The sequence below is a fragment of the Chlorocebus sabaeus genome, chromosome 14 (genome assembly GCF_047675955.1).
Source record: "Chlorocebus sabaeus isolate Y175 chromosome 14, mChlSab1.0.hap1, whole genome shotgun sequence".
NCBI lineage: Eukaryota > Metazoa > Chordata > Mammalia > Primates > Cercopithecidae > Chlorocebus > Chlorocebus sabaeus.
Genome location: NC_132917.1, coordinates 16,350,183 through 16,371,248, shown reverse-complemented (window position 1 = coordinate 16,371,248; position 21,066 = coordinate 16,350,183). Strand labels below are relative to the sequence as shown.

At 38.4% G+C, this 21,066-nt stretch overlaps 1 protein-coding gene across 2 annotated transcripts in view; it reads left to right on the top strand.

Annotated features, from left to right (window-relative positions):
• The window catches only part of CYRIA (CYFIP related Rac1 interactor A), a 108,980-nt gene that overhangs the window by 59,520 nt on the left and 28,394 nt on the right, over positions 1 to 21,066 (top strand). For both annotated transcript variants that reach the window (XM_038006590.2, XM_038006591.2), the window contains exon 3: positions 12,348 to 12,427. In XM_038006590.2, coding sequence (XP_037862518.1) covers positions 12,358 to 12,427 — 70 coding nt within the window. In that variant the 5' untranslated portion in view covers positions 12,348 to 12,357. The remainder of the gene's footprint in view (positions 1 to 12,347; positions 12,428 to 21,066) is intronic.

Genomic DNA, 21,066 nt, shown 5'->3' with positions numbered 1-21,066 from the left:
TTCATTTTGTTTTGTTTTTTAGTTATATTGTAAGACAACAGAAATGGAAGAGATTTAATTCCCCAGAATTCATTGTATATGTTACATTCTGTGTAGTATGTTCAGAGACTGGTGAATGATCCCATGGGTCTCAAGTATCCAATATAGGAGTGGGGAGAGGAAAGAGAGAGACTGGAGAGAGAGAGGGGATGAGGACACCAAAGAGAACGGCATAGGGAAGAGGAATGGATCTAAGGGAGACGTGAAGGAGAGTGAATCAAGGGGTACAGCAGGTAGAGAAATCTCAGGTGGTGCCCAGGGCTCTGGTTATGTCATTGGAAGGATATTAATGCCTTTTGTTGGATGAGGGAAGAGGAGGAGATTTTGGAAAGGGTGGAAAGTGAGGTTTCTATGGCCTTCCCTGAATGGCTATGCTTGTGGGACGTTCACTTGGATTGATGGGCCTGGAGCTGGGAACGGAAGTCCAATATAGAGCCAAAGGTTGAGAGTCATCCACCTATGGGTGGAAATTTGAGTCAGAAGTGTCTCACCAGGGAGTATGAGAAAAGGCTGAAGAAAGAACATGGAGACAAAGACTTAAAGGCCAGATAGAGAGAGTAGAAACTTGAGGAAGAACTTCCAGAGAGGTGAGAGATGAGGAAGGGGATGGGTCCCAAGCATCTCAGCAAGGAGGAATTGATCAGCGATGCCCATGACAAGCCTTCACCTATAGCTCTGCTCTCAGAAGGTTAGAGGGTCTTGGCTGTTGTTTATTTAAATACTTGAGAATGAATTCTGGAGAAAGGAGGTTTGTAATCCAGAGAACTGACAGCCTGTTTAAGTGAATTCACTGTCAGAATAGCCCAAATTTGAGGTAACTTCTAGGTGTTCCCTTTTACTTTCTAGACTGGAGTTGCAGCCAACCAAGAGAGGAAACGCAACTTGCTCAACATGACACTAAGTGAATGGTGTCTCCAAGATGAGCGCTTGGGTCTCTGGGGCCCCTTACCCTGCACGGTGTCCCTTTCCCGTTGAAATTAGGCAGAACAGGCCTGGGTGGGCTGAGTGTCAGCCTGCCTAGGTAAGAAGCAGATGTCTCAAGAAGTTTCCTCATAAGCATGTTCTTGATTTCCCAAGAGAAAGGGGACAGATTCACTAGTGACTTCCCAGTGGTGGCCTGGGCCAGAGCTGAGCCCAGTTTGATTGCTCCCATGTCACTAATGTTTGAAATTGGGGGACACATTGACTTTCATTCCCTAAAAAAGAAGCTGATTTTGCCCTCATTTCTTAGGTACTTTTTGCTGCTGTACTATTGATGTTTATGGAAAAATTAGCTATAATGAGGTAATAGTCTATTTTAGAAAACTGAACTCAGATATTGAAAGAGCTATTTTAAACCTGCACTTAATTGTTCAATTCCATAATGGTTTCATGGTATTTTTTTTAGAATTCCCACGAATTGCCTTACAACTGGACTCTAGCAGCTTGTATTCCATGGGGAATGCCAAGCCCTTTTGAGGGACACCATAGTATTAATGATCGATGAGAATATTCAAGGCATTTTCTCATTTGAGTGCCATTACTTGTAGTGTTAAAACGTTTTGAAAACACATTTTAGCCATTAACTCATTTTTATTGTCAGATGAAAGTGCTTAATAGACTCACTCCACTTCAGTTTTCTTCCTTCATCTTGGAATGAAATCATCTGTTGGATTCTTGGCAATACATTCGGCAACGGAACGGAAAACCTCATGACTTCATTGCAAGAAACGGCAGATGGAGCAGCGATGTGCAGCCCAGCCCTGCCATCTAAAATCGCTAACCTGATTTAGCAAATACAGGCTCCCAGAGTGTATCAACTGAGCTACTTCATTCCACTGGTGCATATTCTTCCCCAGAAAAGCAGCTGCTTCTATCATTTAAGAAATGTACCTTTCGATGAGAAGTATTTTTTAACACCAACTATTTTGTATCTGACATATTGTAAGCTTATGATTAAATGGAAGTGGGTAGTTTGTAATTCAAAACAGTCAAGTGGTGTACATGTTGTATACGAGGTTCTGTGGTGACCAGGAGAAAGCGTGTCTGAGTCATCTGAATACTAGACATGTCAGGGCTGGGCCCCTTCCTCCTGGGACACCCACTGGATACCAGCCAATGGTTGGGAGAAGCCAGAAGTGCTGCTGGCTTTGCAGAGCACTGTGGGACATCTGCAAGCCTTTGACGTCACTGACGGCAGTGGCCACCTGGCTGCCCATCAGGATTTCTCTAACTCTGAACCTTGCTGATCAACGTGAAAGGTAGATTGTCTTAATCGCCCTCCTAAAACCACATCCAGTCTCCAGAAACATTCCTAAATCCAAAACTGTACTGTTTTCCTCTACTCTGTTTTCTTCTACCCTGCTGGGGATATCTTGGGGCCCCATTGTAGTTAGAAGGTCAGACTTTCGGTAAAACGAAGCGAGGTAGCAGGTGCAGGTGAAGGTGCTGGCCCGACGACGTGAGAGACCAGGTCACGCTTGTAGTTCTGCTCCCAGTCCCGCACAAGGCAGAGCCCGGGTGCGTGTTCCTAGACTTCAGGATTTGAAAAACCAGTAACATTTCCAAATAAACCTGGCAAATTTAGGATATAATTACAACATAGTTTTCCAAGATAAATAAAAACCTTGTAACATAGAAATGTCTGAATAACTTTCTGAAAGGCTCATGACGTAGGCTTTATTTTTCTCATTTTGCCTTGGAGGACTTGGGAACCACCAGTCACAACAATCCCAAGGATTTATTTTTCAATGTTTACTGCATGCCAGGCCTGTCCTTAAGTACTGGGAATACAAGGAGGTGTAAAAGCGGCCCTGCCCCAGGAAACAGGGAGATACAGGAGAAAGTGTATGTAATTATGGTTTGCTGTGATAGGCACTGTCGCATGGCACACAAGGCATGTTAGGTAAGCAGAGAGGAGGAGCTCATTCACGAGAATGGCTTTTAGTTTTGCTGATGTAGAATAGAAGGGGAGGGAGGGCTCAGGGGGTCCTTCCAAGGGTCCTGATTTTCACCCTCCCACTTGAAAGGGGGTGTAGGGGAAGCACTTGCCAAGAGCTGGTGCTTAGATGTCAGATAGAAGGGAATTCCAGTGACCCTGATCTGTCACTGGTGAAATGCAGTAAGTTTCTAAGTCTTTAAGATTCTTTCTTTATCTCTGATATTGGGATAATAGCAGTCACTATTTCATATGGTTGTCGTAAAAATTAAAATATGGTAATACATAAAGCACCCTCCTCACTCTGGCCTGCAGATCATTAAGAATGTGAAGCAGACAGAGCAGCGTGTGCAAGGGCCTTGAGGCAGTCAAGAGCAGAGCCACTCTAGGGACAGGATGTGCAGGGCAAGGCTGGAGTAGAGGGGGCAGGGTCCAGGCTTTCTGTGCCCAGTGCATGCATTTGAATGCATTGTATCCAGCAGGCACTGGGAAGCCACAGAAGCATATTAAGCTAGGAAGTAACATCTCAGATTTGTGATTAGGAAAATGGCTCTGCCAGCAGCATGGAAATGAGTAGAAGGGAGACAAGACTCGTGTCAGGAAGATCAAGTTGGAGGCTATTTCCAGGATACTGGCAAGCTCTGCCAAGGGTATGAATCAGGAAAATCAAGTTTAGAAGGAAGGGAAGTGTGCAAATTTTTTCTGGACCACCAGCGAGGGTGTCCTTATTAGGGAGCAGAGAGCATTCTGAGTTCATCATGTCTTAGAAAGTGAACTTGATGTCCCACTTACTCTTTGTACTAATGGACAGAGCGTGAGATTGAGAGCCACAACATCTCTCTTCTAGTCCCTTCTTTGACCCTAATGTGCTGTGGATTCTTGGGCCCATCCTTTTTTTTGTAAAATGAGAGCTTTAAAAAGATGACCCCAGTTCTAATGTGGAGTGTACTCAGATTAAATTTGGGGATGTAGGGGGCCTGTATATTATGAAGGCCAGGACCCATCTGGAGGACCTTGGGAAGGACACTTACTATACCTGGTCATGGAGTTCTTATGCCTGTAAAATGGGTCCAGTGATAACTTTTCTGCCTTTGACACATGCTCGTACTGAAGATAAATGCAGTCAGACACATCTTTGACAAATATGTGAAATTATATAAATACATGGCATTGCTGTATTCATGGTCAGTCTGTAGTTTAAATGCTATGTTGCCAAAAAAATTGGATGAATCAGGACTTCCATATTCCCAAAGTGTTGAGTTATAGGTAATTGAGTCTTTGATTTCTTAAAGTCTTTGCACCAGAGATGCTAAAGATTATAGATTCTGGAAGGTATTGGGTCATTCAAAATGATAAGAAAATCTACCCCTTCTGATAGAGGTCTTATTCTCTGTTAGAGATGACTATTCTTGTCTTGGACTTTCAAAAAAGGTTAGAAAATAAATCCTGGTAGGGCTGCTGTGGTATTGATTTATTTTCTCACCTTCTGTTCATTATTGATAAAAAGTAGCATTGGCTTAGGAATTCTCCTTTCAAATAGTCATAACCAAAAAAAAGAAATCTCCTAGGAGCTTGTGATCTAATCATGAAGGTTGAGCATTGAAATTTTGGTATACACAGGCAGAGGTCATCATTCACACTACCCCATTCCCTGGGCCTGCTTCCTTTGATATGTCTTATTTGTAGAAAACAAACGAATTTCTCCATAAACCATAGTCACCTATTTTTAAAATAAACCCTGCTTGATTTCATTTGGTTTTATACTCTGGGAGTGCAGCTAATGCTATCAACTTATTTTTTTCTTCTAAAAAATAATAGGGTTCCAAATAGCGAAAAACAGTGTCTGTGTCTATGAATTCTCTTCTCTTTTTTGAAACTGGAAATGTGACTAGAGAATTATTTCTTAAAGAGAGTCATGGTTTTCCACTGAGTAACCTTAAAGCCAACTCTCATAGAAGTGACTTTGAACTGACAGCCAAGAAAGCGGTCATAGAAAATACCATGAGTACATCCAAAATTGTCACCCCCTAAAGATGAGTGCCTCCCTTGGCAAGAGCCTGCAGGCAGGCTTTAGAGGCACTGCTGCCGCTCCTAAAGTCACTAGAGAAACACCCTTCCTCTAGACTATTTGGGGGAAAAAATTGAAGAACCTATTTCAAAATACTAGTGCAGAAAATGAATCTTGAGGAAGAAATCTTCTGTTTTTGGAGGATTGAGGAGTCACCCAATGTGTATTCTGTGTTCCCTTCACACTCAGAATCTGTCCCCTAGCTGGAGGGCTTCTCTCAGTCAACCCAGATTCCCAGTATTCTTCGCATCTGGGTGGCAGCTTGCTTCTATGGAGCAGACTCTTCCAGAAGACTTCACCTCACATAGTTTTCTCTTTTCCTTCATTTCCTAAAGAAACACCTCCCTTCCTGTACGTGCTATTGCGTAACACTAGTGTAGAGCCAGCCCCTTGGGAATCTAACGGAAGCTATGGGCTCTCTCCCCAGAAAAATGAGCATGTTCATTCAACAGTACAACACCCTACACACACCTTCAGCTGACCACACTCTCTGAAGTCCCCAAGCAGGGGTGTGGAGCCCCAGGACTTCTACTGTGCAGAAAAGAGCACAGACTTCAGAGTCACAGATTTTCAATGTCAAATGTGACTCTTGTATTTTCTTGTAGTATTTGGAAAATTGTTTAGATATTTGAGCCTCCTTTTCATCCCCCCAATCAATGTGAAGATAATTATAGTTACCTGTTGTTTGATGTAAGGTTTGCATGAAATAAAATGTGTGAAGGCTTCAAGTATAGTGCCACACACACAGTGGGCACTCAATAGAATGCTGATGTTCCTGTTTCTCTCATAAATCATAGAATTAATAACTATAATTACTCTGTTACTTAATATGTACTGGGGACATAAGGTTATTTTCATATTCAATTAATATCTTTGAGTACTTACAATTTATCAGGAATGTGATATGTGCTTTTAGATAGATTAAATTGTTTAATTAAACTCGTGCTGTTTCCCTAAATAGAATGTGCGTCACCTGAATGCTGAAGCCATGTTTTCTCTCAGTGCATACACCACCTGTAACTGCCCTGGGGATTGAGTCATTCTCTCAGAGTAATTGTTAAAGGTAGCGTGTTCATTAGAGAACCAAAGGAGGAAGAAGAAACTTGCCATCCAGACTATCATCAGATTACCTTTTCATGGGATAGGCATTGTTTTTTCCTTTTATTTAGGTAGGTTGCTCTCACCAGGAGAGTCAGTGTTGTGGAAGATAAACCAGATCTCCTAGGACCAGAGCGGGCAGCCACCCCAAGTCCCCCACTTCAGATTGCTAGAAAATCTACGTGTTAACTCTTTGTTCTTTGGCATTTCATTTCTTTTCAGTAGAAATATTTATGAGCCACTTTGGTTGGGTTTTATTTATTAGACATTTATTTTCCTTATACTTTGTGCTATATGACATGGGGTACACATAGACACAATTGTTTGGTTAAAAAGTAAAATCTGGCCAGGCGCGGTGGCTCACGCCTGTAATCCCAGCACTTTGAGAGGCCAAGGCAGGTCGATCACCTGAGGTCAGGAGTTCAAGACCATCCTGGCCAACATGATGAACCCTTGTGTCTACTAAAAATACAAAAATTAGCTGGGCATGGTGGCAGGTGCCTGTAATCCCAGCTACTCAGGAAGCTAAGGCAGGAGAATCACTTGGACCTGGGAGGCGGAGGTTGCAGTGAGCCAAGTTTGCGCTACTGCACTCCAGCCTGGGCAACAGAGTGAGACTCTGTCTCAAAAAAAAAAAAAAAAAAAAGTAAAATTTGTGATGATAATCCTAGTATTACTAAGAGAGTGACCTCACTGTTCATATTCTTAAAAGCATTTGTTTATGTTTGGGAATTTTGCATTGAAAATGGGTTTTAATTTTTGTAGAATTACCTGAAGCCTCTATCACAAACTTATATAAAAATTGTATTTTTGAAAATTTAGCTGTCTTTTGTAAGAATTTATGTTTTTTAATCAGCTTCTATACTTAATTTTAATAATTCTTAGTTTTCCAATCTCTAATAATATATATCTTCCCCCAAGTACATTTTGAATATGAAATAAGAAAATGTATCTAAAATACAGTGTCTTGCATGTAGAAAAGTCTCTTTCAGCTATTAATGCTGCTAAGCATTTACCTGGTTATAGTTTAATGTGGAAAAGGTATACATAAAGGACCATGGATCTTAGTACACCAATATTGAAAAATAAAGAAAAATGGAAATCATATGGAATCATACAATGCTGGGGACATTAATCCATTTGTCAGATTCCGTGAATATCTTAAACTATAAGAGGAGTTGTAATGTTGAACAATTATAGGTAATATTTGCCCAGTCCTTTATGGTATACATGGTGCTTTCACACCCAGTTCATTTAGTCCTGATAAGAGTTCCATGCAGGAGATACTATTATCATACTGTTGTGCAAATGAGGAACCCAAGACTCACAGCTACAATGACTTGCTCTAGAGTAACAGGCAGTTAGATGGTGCCTTATATTCTTGAGGCTCTTTCAAGCACTCTTTTCTATGATGCTATTCATGTATTACTTACAGTACGCACCTTTTGGGGTAAGATTTGGTGTTCAGAAAATACAAACAGGTTAAACTAGAAAAGTACAGCTTTTTAAATGAAAAACAAGGAAAAAGAGTCATGGCTAAGAGAGAGTCAAGACAAAGAGAAACCTCCTCTGGTTTCTAAGAGAAGAGGCTGTTTCACAGAAGTCATGTTTGAGAATGAGCTGAGTCAACACATCGTATTGTTACTTTGGCCTACTCTGTACTTCAGATTCTCAAGACTGTGTCTTAATCTCTATAAGTTAGTCCCAGCTTGCAATGCATGGGAAAATAGACCCAGCCAGTGCCAGGGACCTGGGGACCCAGATGCCCACACACCTTCACTTCAGTAGAGAAAGAGCAGAGACCTGGAAAATCTAAGCAGGGAAGACTGACACCTCTAAGAGTAAAAGGCCTCCCAGAGAGGACATGGATGAAAGGAGGACCACCTTCCAATACCACTCTCCAAAGCAGGAAACATCCAAATAAAGGATATTGATTTTCAGGACCCCATCCCTTCACGAGTCCTTATCCAACTGGTATATCCTCTCCTGTCTCTTAATCTGACAGCCAAGACCTTGTATAGGTTGAGTATCCTTTATCTAAAATGCTTGGGGCCAGAAGTGTTTTGAATTTCAGATTTTTTTTTTTATTTTGGAATGTTTATATCATACCTCTTGGTTGAACCTTCCAGATACAAAAATCGGGAGTCCAGTGAGTATTTCCTTTGAGTATCATGTGAGTGCTCAAAATGTTTTAGATTTTGGAGCATTTCAGATTTCAGGTTTTTGGAATTGGGGAATACTCCACCTGTACTCTCTGTCCTTGCTCCACCCCTACCAGACCCTCCCCACAGGAATGAATTTAGGTCTGAAAACTTCCATGTGCACCAGTGTAGCTACATTATGTCACAATAGGGCTTCAACTTAGAAATGATTTCTGAACATGCCAAGGGAGTCATTTTGTGTGTGTGTGTGTGTGTGTACATATTTGTATATGTGTGTCTAAAGTAAGCCTAAACTTTACAGTATACACAACATACTTTATTTAAGTAATAAACTCAGATACTCAGATTAAAGTCATCCTAGGGAGCTCAGAGTGCCCACTGGATTGCCGTATTCCCTCTGATATAAGCTCCCACACCATAGGGAAAGGTGGTAAACTGACGTCCCTTGGGATAGACCCAACAGCAGGTCACATTAGGAGGGTATCCATGGAATCACCAAAATAGAATGTAGAAACCAGAGTTCCCGGCCCTTCAGAGTACACCCCAACCAAGCTACTCTGCCACCCATTTGGATGTGTAACCACAGCTCTGCCCATGGGAGCCCTGAGACTCATCTCATCCTCAAATATGACTTCCTCTGTGAAACAGATTCTCCTTTAGAAACCCAAGGAGAGGAGATTTCTCATTGTCTTGACTCTCTGTTAGCCATGACTCTCTTTCTTTTTTATCAGTCAATCAAAAAAAAAAAAAAAAAAAAAAAAAAAAAAAAAAAAAAAAAAAAAGGCTATACTTCTCTAGTATAACCTGTTTGTATTTTCTGAACACCAAATATTGAAGGGGACATTTCTTTGCTTTGTCCATCCAAGAGCAAATGATAAGCCATCTCCAACAAATGTTCTGGATGGGATGGCTTATAATTAATCTACTTCTTGCCTCTACCTTTATGTTACTATTTCACTTTTACTCTCCTACTCCCCCTACTTCCATTGTTTATTTGCATTCTCTAATAGTGCATAATAACTAGTTATTTTATTGAATGAGATAAAATAAAAAATAAGCTGTATATGAATTAATTAAGCTGTTTCCCGAGTACTGTGGTAATAGCAGTGTATATTTTGTATTCACTGACGAGCTGCTTGAAAAACTTGGAGAGTAATCTGTCATTCAGAATATGAATGAGAGGCCATTCCAAGTGAAACTCTGGGTCCAATTAAAAATAACTGTGGTGTCTATTAGGTGACCATCTGTGTGATGATGGACCAATTCACTTTGCAGGTCCCCCTAAACCAGAAGACACTCACATGAATTCTTATCAACCTTGGAGTGGGGCAGTAAGCATCACATCATTAGGCCATAATGAGATGAAACACTTGTTTTCTAGGTTCCATGGGACTAGACTTGTACTCTATTTCTACACAGTGTCCACAGTCATTGTTCTAGAGGTCCCTGCTCGAGAGGTGACACATCTAGAATCCTAGGATTTTCAAGTGATTAACTTTGGTTCATGTTAGAATGATGCTCAAAAATATCTGATGATATCAGTCAATCCATTGAGATAACCTTTTGAAGAGATAAAATTCCACAGCTAATATTTGGACATACTTTTAGATGTGTTTGTTTCTATCTGTTATGAGTTTCAAAGGCTTGGCATATCTTCTACTCAGGTACTCTGACAGTAAAATCACATACAGGACAGAATTTTAGGGGGAAGCCCAATCCATGCAAGTCTCCTTTGACACATTCATAGCACAAAACTAGGAAAATTAAGAATATTTAACTTCCATTAAAGCACTTTGTATGAAAATCAGTACTCCTAAAAACAGTAAAATCATCTTCTTACAAGAAGTGACTCCAGGCCTAATCTGAAATTGTTCATTAATCTGGAAACAGATCATTTCCTGGAGACCCAGGAGGGGTAGTGAGTGCTGCCCAGTGGCAGGGATGGACTCTACCAGCCCGACCTTTAATTTGTCAGAACCTACCTCACACAAGGTTTTGCTCAAAAATATCTTAAAAGGAAATGTGCATAAAGGCAGGGAAGGAATGGAAGAATGACAGAAAAGATAAAGAATAATTTTTGAGAAGAGAGAAATAGGATGTTTGCTTTCCAGTGTTTGTGTATGTGTGTGCATGTGCGCGCATGCCCGAATATATTCCTACACCTCAAGGTGGGAGGTGTCTAGGATGGGTCCAGTCCAGCCTTCTACCCCACACATAATTCATTTTTCCAATGATGTTAAGGGCTGATATAGCATTTTTCTATGTAACTATCACCAGCGAGAGAAAACTCACTGTCTCACTAGGCAAGTTACTTAATATTCAGACAACTATAATGGTTAGAATATTTTTCTCATCATTTCTCTGTTTGTCTTCTCTTTCCTAGCACAACATACAGCCTATTATAATCCGTCTTTCATAGCCTAATCCTACACAAGCATTTGAAGGCTATTAGGATAATCATGTAGATGACGATGATGATGGTAACTATCATCATCAATAGTAAAAGTATGTAATTTTTCTTGAGCACTTCCTGTAAGTGCTGTGCTAAGCATTTTATACTTTTATCTCATTAATTCTCACAACTCGATGAAATAGATCCTTTTCAAAAGTTTATTTTACAGATGAGGAAACTGAGGGTTACAGAGATGAAATCTCTTGGCCTGGATAACGGAGGTAGTAGAAAACAGCTGGGATTAGACACCGGCCGTATAACAAAGGATAGACTACTTAAACAGTCTGTCTTCTGGTTTCATGTTAGTGATTTATATCGGGGAGTATGTCTGCAAATGTGTGTTTTCCCAGTGGAGGATTACGGAGACCAGATTCCACCACTTACTACATATTCTCATGCACAGAGTCATCCTTTTAGTGCATTCTTCTCTCGCCACATCTTGCTTAGAGTGGTGTGTTTTTTAAAATTCCTTGTGTCAATATAAATATTGTTAGAAACTATAGCCATAGAAAATTGAAGCCCAGCAGTTTCCTTGCACCAGTTAAGTAATTTTTCAAATTGATCCTTCACAAACTGAGATATCTGACGCACAAGAGTTCACTTACAGAGAGTTAGAGGAATGTCTTCCCAAGAGCACAATGCCCAGCATCTAATTGCTTATCCGTAAATATGTGTTGAATGAATGTGTGGATTGGTGACTTCCCTAAGAAGATAGTTTAATGTCTAGAACTGAGAGCAGTAGAAATTTTCTGTTTATTAAAAAAAACCCTACATGTTAGCTATTCTTTTTGTTAGGCTGCTGATATGTAATAGGTTTGTATTTTTCTGTTGATTTGACTTACCTTTGCAAATATCTTAGGCCGCAATTTTATGGAGAGTAACTTTTTGGGCATTATGCCTTTTCATTGTTAAGCTTCCAGAAGTATCCAATGTCATTACCATTGAAATATCAGATCACAAGATCCTCTAAGTTGCCAGGGGCCACTCCTCTGAGAAATCTGGCCTCTTATACATGTTAAGAGGAGTTCCTGGCAATGTAAATCTGTGTTTTCTAAACTCTATTCCTCATGAGCTTTCAGGAACTTACTTTTTTGGACAGTTATTTTTAAAATGCCCCCTTTGTTGTCTTGTCCACTGATGTGACATGTTCCACATCTATCTAAAGGAAGCAAAGCAAAGCTGAAACATTTGTTGTAAGGATCCAGGGGATTAGGAAAAGTGTAAGGGAGGCACTTTGGAGAATATTCCTAAACTTTGTCTCCTATAACGAAAATACCTGATTCTTTTCATAGACTATTATTTATGGTTTTTTTTATATGGTGAACGAGATATGGACTGCATGTGTATTCTCAAGAGAGAGCTTGTAACACTTCTATCATTGTCATACTTTGTATGACTTAGGTCACATGTACCTAAGTTTTAGAGACCCAGCACCTCAGAGATATTTATCTGTCACCAATTCAGAAATGAGTTGCTACATTATTGCTCAGCCCCTGGGTTGGAGATGCTTCTGGTATTCAAAGGTAGCTATGGGGGGCCCAGGGATATTCATGCAAGTCTATTTTTTTTTTATGTTGCTAATGGTATTTGGTTTTGTGTTGCCTTTCCTAGGTTTGCTGGGATGGGAAACCTGCTCAAAGTCCTTACCAGGGAAATTGAAAACTATCCACACTTTTTCCTGGATTTTGAAAGTAAGTTCCAAAAATTATAATAATGGAAACTTTTTTACATTCCTTATAGTTTGTTGATAAGGAAGTTATAACATAAAGATTTTATATCATAGTTGAATCAAATCCAAAGGTCACTGTATTAGTCTGTTCTCATGCTGCTAATAAAGACATGCCTGAGACTGGATAATTTATAAAGGAAAGAGGTTTAATTGACTCACAATTCCACATGGCTCAGGAGGCCTCACAATCATAGTGGAAGAGCAGGGGACGTCTTACATGGCGGCAGGCAAGAGAGAGCTTGTGTAGGGGAACTCCCCTTCATAAAACCATCAGTGTGAAACTCCTATTCACTGTCATGAGAACAGTATGGGAAAGACCCATCTCCATGATTCAGTTACCTCCCATCGGGTCCCTCCCACAACACGTGGGAATTATGGGAGCTACAATTCAAGATGAGATTTGTGTGGGGACACAGCCAAATCATATCAGTCATTATGCATTTTTTTCTGAAATCATTTCTAATGTCATTTTCCTGCTTTTTTTCCCTAATTTTTAAGAAACCCAATGGAAAATGTGTTTAATATACCCATGGTTTTCTTTGATTTTAGAAGTAATCAACTTTTGTAGCTCTAGCATAAATAGAGGACATTTTAGTCTTTGCTTTCCTTTTGAAGGTCGTAAGCCCACAATTATTAAGTGCATACAAAAGAAAAAAGATGTGAAGAAAACATCACGTATTTTTCCTTAAAATGTTTATGAATTACTGTATCACGTTCCAAAGAAAATACTAAGGACAGTAATTTACAAAGATTCATATAAAACAAATATTGCTAAATGTGAAAGAAAATCATGATCAATACCAGAAATAAGGCTTACAGAATATTTTTAGTCATTTCCTTTTTTCTGTATGTATTATTTGATTGTACAAACCATTTCAGGATTTTGACATATATCTCTTTTATCCTAAAGGTTATGCTTCTCTTATCAAAAACTTTAATTTTTTCTCAGGTGAAATGGCTTAAGAATCTTGACTGAAAAAAGACAGAGACTTTTTCTTATTTTTTGATTGAATATATTGACAAACGAGAATGAGTACATGAATGAGGAACATTTATGTCTGCTCAAACTAAGCTCGTGTTTCTTCCCTAACTCTCATGTTCACCCCTTTTCGAAATTCCAGTTTCACAATAGCAAGCACAGTTGAATGTCTTTTTTACCCAGTGATCACCATCTGTTGCAAACTCTAATGTGCTTTAAACTTTAATTTTTCTTTTTTTTTTGAGATGGAATCTTGCTCTGTCACCCAGGCTGGAGTGCAGTGGTGGGATCTCAGCTCACTGCAAGCTCTGCCTCCCAGGTTCATGCCATTCTCCTGCCTCAGCCTCCCAAGTAGCTGGGACTACAGACGCCCGCCACCAATTTTTTGTATTTTTAGTAGAGATGGGATTTCACCGTATTAGCCAGGATGGTCTCCATCTTCTGACCTCATGATCCGCCCACCTCGGCCTCTGAAAGTGCTGGGATTACAGGGGTGAGCCACCATGCCCGGCCTGAACTTTAATTTTTCCAGTATTTTATCTCCATTAAAAATAATAATTGGAACTTCCTTCCATATAGATTAAACCTTCTGGCAGAAGTTTGCTAAGGAATTGCTATAGGACTCTTCAAAGGTACACTAAACCAAAAGTGTAAGCTCCGTATGTGTATTTTTTTTTAATGTCTTTGGCAGGTTTTAAATAGCTACTTGAAAAGGAAAAGTGTCCCCAAAGCTTGTATGTTTTGAAAACACATTTAATCTAGTTTATAGTCAGTGAAAGATGCCTTGCTTCTGATTTAACTCAGCGTGCTCTGTTGTTGTTATTGTTTGGCTTGGTTTGGTTTGGCAAGGGGTTTAACTAGAGGCAGAGTGAGTTGATGTATCAAACAAATGGGCTTTTTTACTGGTTTACCTTTTGGTATTCCTCTAAAAAAAGTACACACACATGTACATACACACATATATGTTGTTAAAAAAATGGTTTATTAATTTTTTAAAAAATTACAAAACAAATTATCTATAATCTCACCACCCTTCTTTTACTATTTACATGTTTAATTGTTCCCATCCATTTCTTATCAGATGCATTTTACATTGTTGCATTCAGTGTGTACAAAGGCCAAAATAGTGGTAACATATCCCATTTATTCACAACTGTGGAGGTGTATAAAGGCCTGGGAGTAGGAGACTAATGTACTTGTTATGTTTTGGAAACCCTAAATTCCATATGTATCTGTGCATGCTCATGTGTACCTCCCAGAATTCGGTGGCCCCACTTGCCTGTTTAGCTGTTCTTAGAGTCTCAGCTTTCCATGCTTCCAGAAAGACCAGTGTTGAATTCTTGGTCGAGTCTAATCTCAAAAGCCTTTAAAGTGATCCAAGTAGAATTTGCAGGTATTTAAAACTGGTTTTCAACTGGTATTCTCCTGAGCATCAGATTTCTGAGTCTGTGTTTGAAAACTCTGTCCCCCACCACCATAGCATGTAGGGAGGCATTGAGAGGGGCTTCTGTGTGCCCCCACCCACTACTACCAGAGTACTCTGCTTTGCCCAGTTTGGTACTTTGAATATTTTGTTAATGTTTTATGTAAAGAAAGATCATGGTGGCTAAACAGAGCATTTATAAGTCTCAAATTTTGATGATAGTTTATGGTACTAAAACTCCATTTGTCGATGTAATTTCCTCAAAAGGAAGAAGTGTGAACTGGATTCCCATGTCTGGTGGCTTATTACTGGGACTAGAGCTATAGTATTTAAGGAAGATATAGAACTATAAATTTATAAACATATATAAAATCCTGCTTATTTTCTCATCAGTCCTATGGAGAAGATTAACTTTATTCCACTGAGACTCTGAGAAGATAAATAACTAGGGTGAAGTCACACAGGAAATGACTAGGAAATCAAGATGGGAACACGGATCTCTTCGGCTCTCCTCCTCCCCTGGTTTTACTTCCCCTAAGTGCTCACCACCAGTAGCTGCCTAGAAGAGCTACAGCAATCGTTCTGTCCCTGACCAGAGAGGGATATCTTAGTTGTCTGCAAACTAAGACATTTCATGGAAAAAAAAATTATCTTGAAAATCCTATTTCCTAAAGAATTTTCAAGAAACGATGATGGGCCAGAGGGGTAGGGGAGGTGGGCTGCTATCATGATTTCTCCTTCAGTCTCTGGATTTCAATTCAGTCCACTAAGGGCATGTTGAGTATGGTTGTGAGTGTACTTGTAAGTCACTCAGTGTTAGGGACACAGAATTAAACAAGAGCAGTCATTGCCCAATGAAGTCTCAGGTTAGAGTGGAGGACAATATAGTCACTCAGATTAAGATGAAATAAATAAAGGACTTACAAAAGCACGGAGTGGCATGAGAGTAAGGAAGGAAAAAGAGCATACATTTAGTTTCGGGAAACAGAAGGCCATGGAAGGAATTGGAGAAATCTTCTTGCAAGAGGTGACATTTGGAATGGGCTTTAAAGAATGAGTGATTTTTCTATAGGCACAGATAGGGAGAGTTTTTTTAGCAGATGGAAACAGTATGATTAAGGGCATGGAAACTGGAATAGGAAAGGCCTGTCTGAAGAACAGCAAGAGGTCCAATTTAGACAAAACACCAAATGCTTGCTGGAGAGAAACAGGGAAGGAAATGGAAGGCTGGCTTGGGTTAGACCATGCAAGGCAAGGCTGCCAAGCTTAGGAGCTTAGGGCTAGATGTCCAGGACTGGGGCTCACCTCCAAAGAGAATAGCTGACATCCCTGAGAGAAAACCAGAGAGCTGAGAAGATGGGAACATTAGGTGTGCTTATGTTAAAGGGGGCTTGAGCTTTAACTCAAGCTCAAGAGAATCTATGAGAGAGGTCAGACTGTAGAAGCAGGAGGACATCTTACTAAACTGAAATTCCTGGAGGCAGGGTCTGGGCCCACTTCAGTTTTGTGACTCAGCCCTTAACCCATGAATGAACCTCAATAACAGATGCTGATCCCATGAGGGAACAGAGTGAAGTGGGCTCTATCTAGGTAGTCACGAGAGCACAGGTGATCAAGAAGGAGGGAGTGTACATGGATTCAATGCTGCAGAGTTGTCAAGAAGAATGAAGTTTGAAAAGGGACTGATGAATTAGGCAGTGAGCTGTCTAGTCACTAGTGGCCACTAGGGGAGCAGATTTCGAATTTGTTGCTTTGAATATAGAGGCTGGATTGTAAAGGGTTAAGGAGGAAGAGGTGGCAGGAAGGAGGAAGGCTGAATAGCATGTAGTAACAACTTGAATGAATTTGGCACCTCTACTTTGAGTGTTAAATATTCTTTTTGAAGTTAGTGATAGAATATAATTGAACTGGGTCAAATAGATATAATTAAGCTGGGTCAAAACACAATACAAAATTAGACACATCTGTCCTTGGGTTTTCCTGTTGCATAGTTCTGATTTAAATTCTCATCTGACCTTTACAATGCATTCTATAAACTTGGTATTCACATTTCTCTACAACCACTTAACATCTTCTTCACTGCTGTTTTTCATCCCTCTACTTGTTTTTGTTCTCTCTCTACTTCCTTGCCGTGTCTCCATGTCCAAGTCTTTGAAGTCTGGGAGACAGGGAGGAATTAAAGATTAATGCAGCAAACTAATCTTTCATGAGTGATGGCTTCAGTTTACAGTAATAAGTATGTCTGAAGTTCTACTCAAGATTGTGCAATCGGATCCACCATTATGGCACCCAACATGGGCAGCAGGCATTAACCATTCAATGAAGTAGTTTCAGTAATTCTAAGGCTGAAATGATCATTAGAAACATCTGGTGAACCTTCTTTTTATATGGTTACCTGAGACTCACCAAAAAATTCAGATTCAGTTGTTTAGTCCCAAGAATCCATTTTTCCCACATTTCCAGGTGCTTCTGATGATAAGCTGCTTTGTGAACCACCTTTAATTCATGCATCCAGGTGAGGATACGTAGTTAGTGTTTACAACAGGGGAGCTAACCCATGCAACTTTTGGAGCTCCAAGATCCAAAGCTTGGAGTGGAAGATCTCCAAGTTAGGTAGAGGTTCAAGTAAATTAAAATCTATGCATTCTCACTTCACATATACTATTTTATTTTCAATCAGCAAATAACTTGATCTATCAAAGATTTCTTTGGGATCTGAGTGGACATTTCTCCAGAGAAAATAAACAAATGGCCAATAAGCACATGAAAAGATGTTCACTATCATTAGTCATGAAGGAAATGCAAATTAAAATGACAATGAGATCGAGTTTCACACCCACTAGGATTGTTCTAATCAAAAAGAGAGATAATAAGTGTTAGTGGGGATGGGAAAAAAAACAGGATTATCATACACCACTGGTAGGAATGTAAAATTGTACATCTGCTTTGGAAAACAGTCTGAAAATTCTTCAAAAGGTTAAACATAAAGCTACCATATGACCCAGCTATTCCACTCCTAGATATATATGCAAGAAAAATGAAAATATATGTCCACACAAGAAATCACACATTAATGTTCATAGCAGGATTATTTATAATAGCTGAAAAGTGAGAACAGCCCAAATGCCCGTCAACGATGAAAGGGCAAATAAAATGTTGTGTCAATTCACTGCAATATTATTGATCAATTTAAAAAATGAAGTACTGATAGGTGATATGACATGGATGAACCTTGAAATCATTGTGCTAAGTGAAAGATGCTAGTTACAAAGACCACACACTGTTGATTTCATCTGTATGAAATGTCTAGAATAGGCAAATTTGTCAAGACAGAAAGGTTAGTTGTCTAGGCCTGGAGGTGAGGAGAGGATTGGAGAGAAATGAGGAGTGGCTGCTAATGGGTACAACATCTTTTTGGGGTGTTAATGACAATGTTCTAAAACTGATTGTAATGATGGTTGAACAACACTAAGAATATATTTTAAACCGTTTATGCACTTTAAATGGGTGAATCATATGGCACATGAATTAAATCTCAACAAAGTTGTAAAATTGTTTTTAAAAAAGGATTCCTTTGGAAGATCCAATTCTTTTCTTCTGGTTAATGCTGACATTATTCCATCTTCACAGAATATATTATTTCTTCTTTTCCTGATAACTCCACTTTTAAAATTTTATTTTCATTAGGATATAATTTACATACACTAAGATGCACTGGATCTAAAATAAACATAAAAATTAAAATAATAAACATGCTTATACATACAAAAAAAAACAACTGTGAAACAGCTTTTCAAATGAAATGTGCTATTTTACATTCCTACCAACAACTAAGCAACTCTAAGTGTTCCACATCTTCTCCAGCATTTGGTATTGTCAGTCTTTTTCCTGTTAGCTGTTCTAGCAGTGGTGGGGTAGTATTTCATGGTGTTTTTAATTTGCATTTCCATAATTACTGACAGTGTTGAGCTCTTTTTCTTGTGCTTATTGTATAGTTGCTTATCTGTTTAAGAAAATATCTTGTCATGTCTTTTGCTTAGTTTTAGTTAGGTTGTTTGTCTTCGTATTGGTAAATTGTAGGAGTTCTTTATTGTAGTTTGGATACATGTGTTTTGTGAGATATATCTTGCAAATATTTTTACCTAGTAGGCTTACCTACTTATTTTCTTAATGATATCTTTTCATGAATGGAAGTTTCAAGTTTTGATGAAGTACAGTTTATAATTTTTAAATTTTATGCTAAGCACTTTCTGTATTCTAAGAAATTATGACGTATACCAAGGTCACAAAGATATTTTACTTTGTCTTCTTCTGAAAGCTGTATTGTTTTAAGCTTTACATTTAGATCAGTGACTGATCTTGAACCAATTTTTGTATATGTTGTGAAAAAGGTATTAGGTTTATTATTTTTTCATAGTCTATAATATTGTAGTAGCACAGGTGGATTGCTTTAATGTCTATTTCATAAACGTGCTGATTGTAATATGTGTGATACAGGCTACTTCAGGACTCTCTGTTTTCTCTGATTGATCTACCTTCTCACCAATTAATACCAAATATAACAAATAGTAGGTCTTAGAGTCAATAAAGAGTGAGTCTTTTAACTCTTTTGCAAGATTGTTTTGGCTATTCTAACTCCTTTACTTTTCTAAATAAGTTTTCTAATTAGTCATCAGTTTCTACAATAAAAAATTCTACTGGGATATTGATTATAATTGCATCAAATCTATGGAACAATTAGGGGAGAATTGCCATCTGCATAATATTGATTTTTCCTATCTATGAATATAGCACATCTTTCCTTTTATTTATATATCATTTAATTTTACTCACTAATATTTTAAAGTTTTTAATATAGAAGTGCTGCACATCTTTTGTCAAATACACCCCTAAGCATTTTATATTTTGACTATACCAGCCTTTTTATGGTTAGTGTTTAACATGGCATATATTTTCCCATTATTTTGCTTTCATCCTGTTTATGTCTTTATCATTAGAGTGTGTTTCTTGTAAACAACATATAGCTGATCCTAGCTTTTTCATCCAGGCTGATAATATCTGCCTTTAGGCTGAGCACAGTGGCTCATACCACCATACCTTTGGGAGGCTGAGGCTGGCAGATTGCAAATTAATACCTTTTCACTTTGTGCTTTTGTTATATATGTTGCTTCTATATATGCCATAAACTTCTCATTGCAATGTGGTTTTTTTTTTATTTTGAACTGTCAATTATCATTTAAGAGTGTATGTGTGTGTGTGTGCACGTGCATGCATGTCATTTTAATAAGGCCTTCATATTTACTTGCATATTTATTTACTTGTTCTGGTATTCTTCATTCCTTCTCACATAACAAGGTCTCTCTGGTGTCATTTTCCCAAGTCTAAAAAACTTATTTTAATGTTTCTTTTAGTTCAAGTCTATTGGAAACAAATTCTTTGAGTTTTTATGTGTCTAAATATATTGCCATTTAATTTTCATTTTTAAATGATACTTACGTAGAGTTCTAGATCCACAGGTTTGGGGGATTTTGGAGTTGCAGTTATTGTTTGCTTTGTTTTTCTTAAAACACTTGAAAAAAAATGATTCCATTGTCTTCTGACTTTCATTGTTTCTGATGAGAAGCCATTTTTATCATTGCTCCCCTAAATGTAATATGCTTTTCTCTGGCTGCTGTTAATCATTTATCTTTATTTTTGTTTTGTAGTAGTTTGACTTTGATGTGCCTGTATATGTTTTCTTTGTTATTATCCTGTTTATGGTTCTTTAGTTTCCTGGATCTATGAATTAATACCTGTCATTAATTTTGAACATTCTTGCTTATTATCTTTTCAAATGTCTTTTTCTGTTGTTTTCTTTTTCTTCTGGGATACCAATTATATAAGTAAGGTGATTTGACATTGCTTCAGAGATCTCAGATACTCTGTTCTATTTTTTAAATTCTTTTTTTCTTTGTATACAGTTTGTATAATTTTTATTGGTCTGTCTTCAAGTTTACTGATACTTTCTACTAATGATAAACTTATCAAGGAGCTTATCATTAGTAGAAACCATCTAATGTGGAATTTTTCATTTTTAGCATTTCTGTTTTCAATGGCAAAAACAGCAATTACTTTTGCACCACCTAATAAATACTTTCAATGGATTTTCTGAAATTTTCCATTTTTACACATACACTATTCAACTTTATAGATTCTTTAA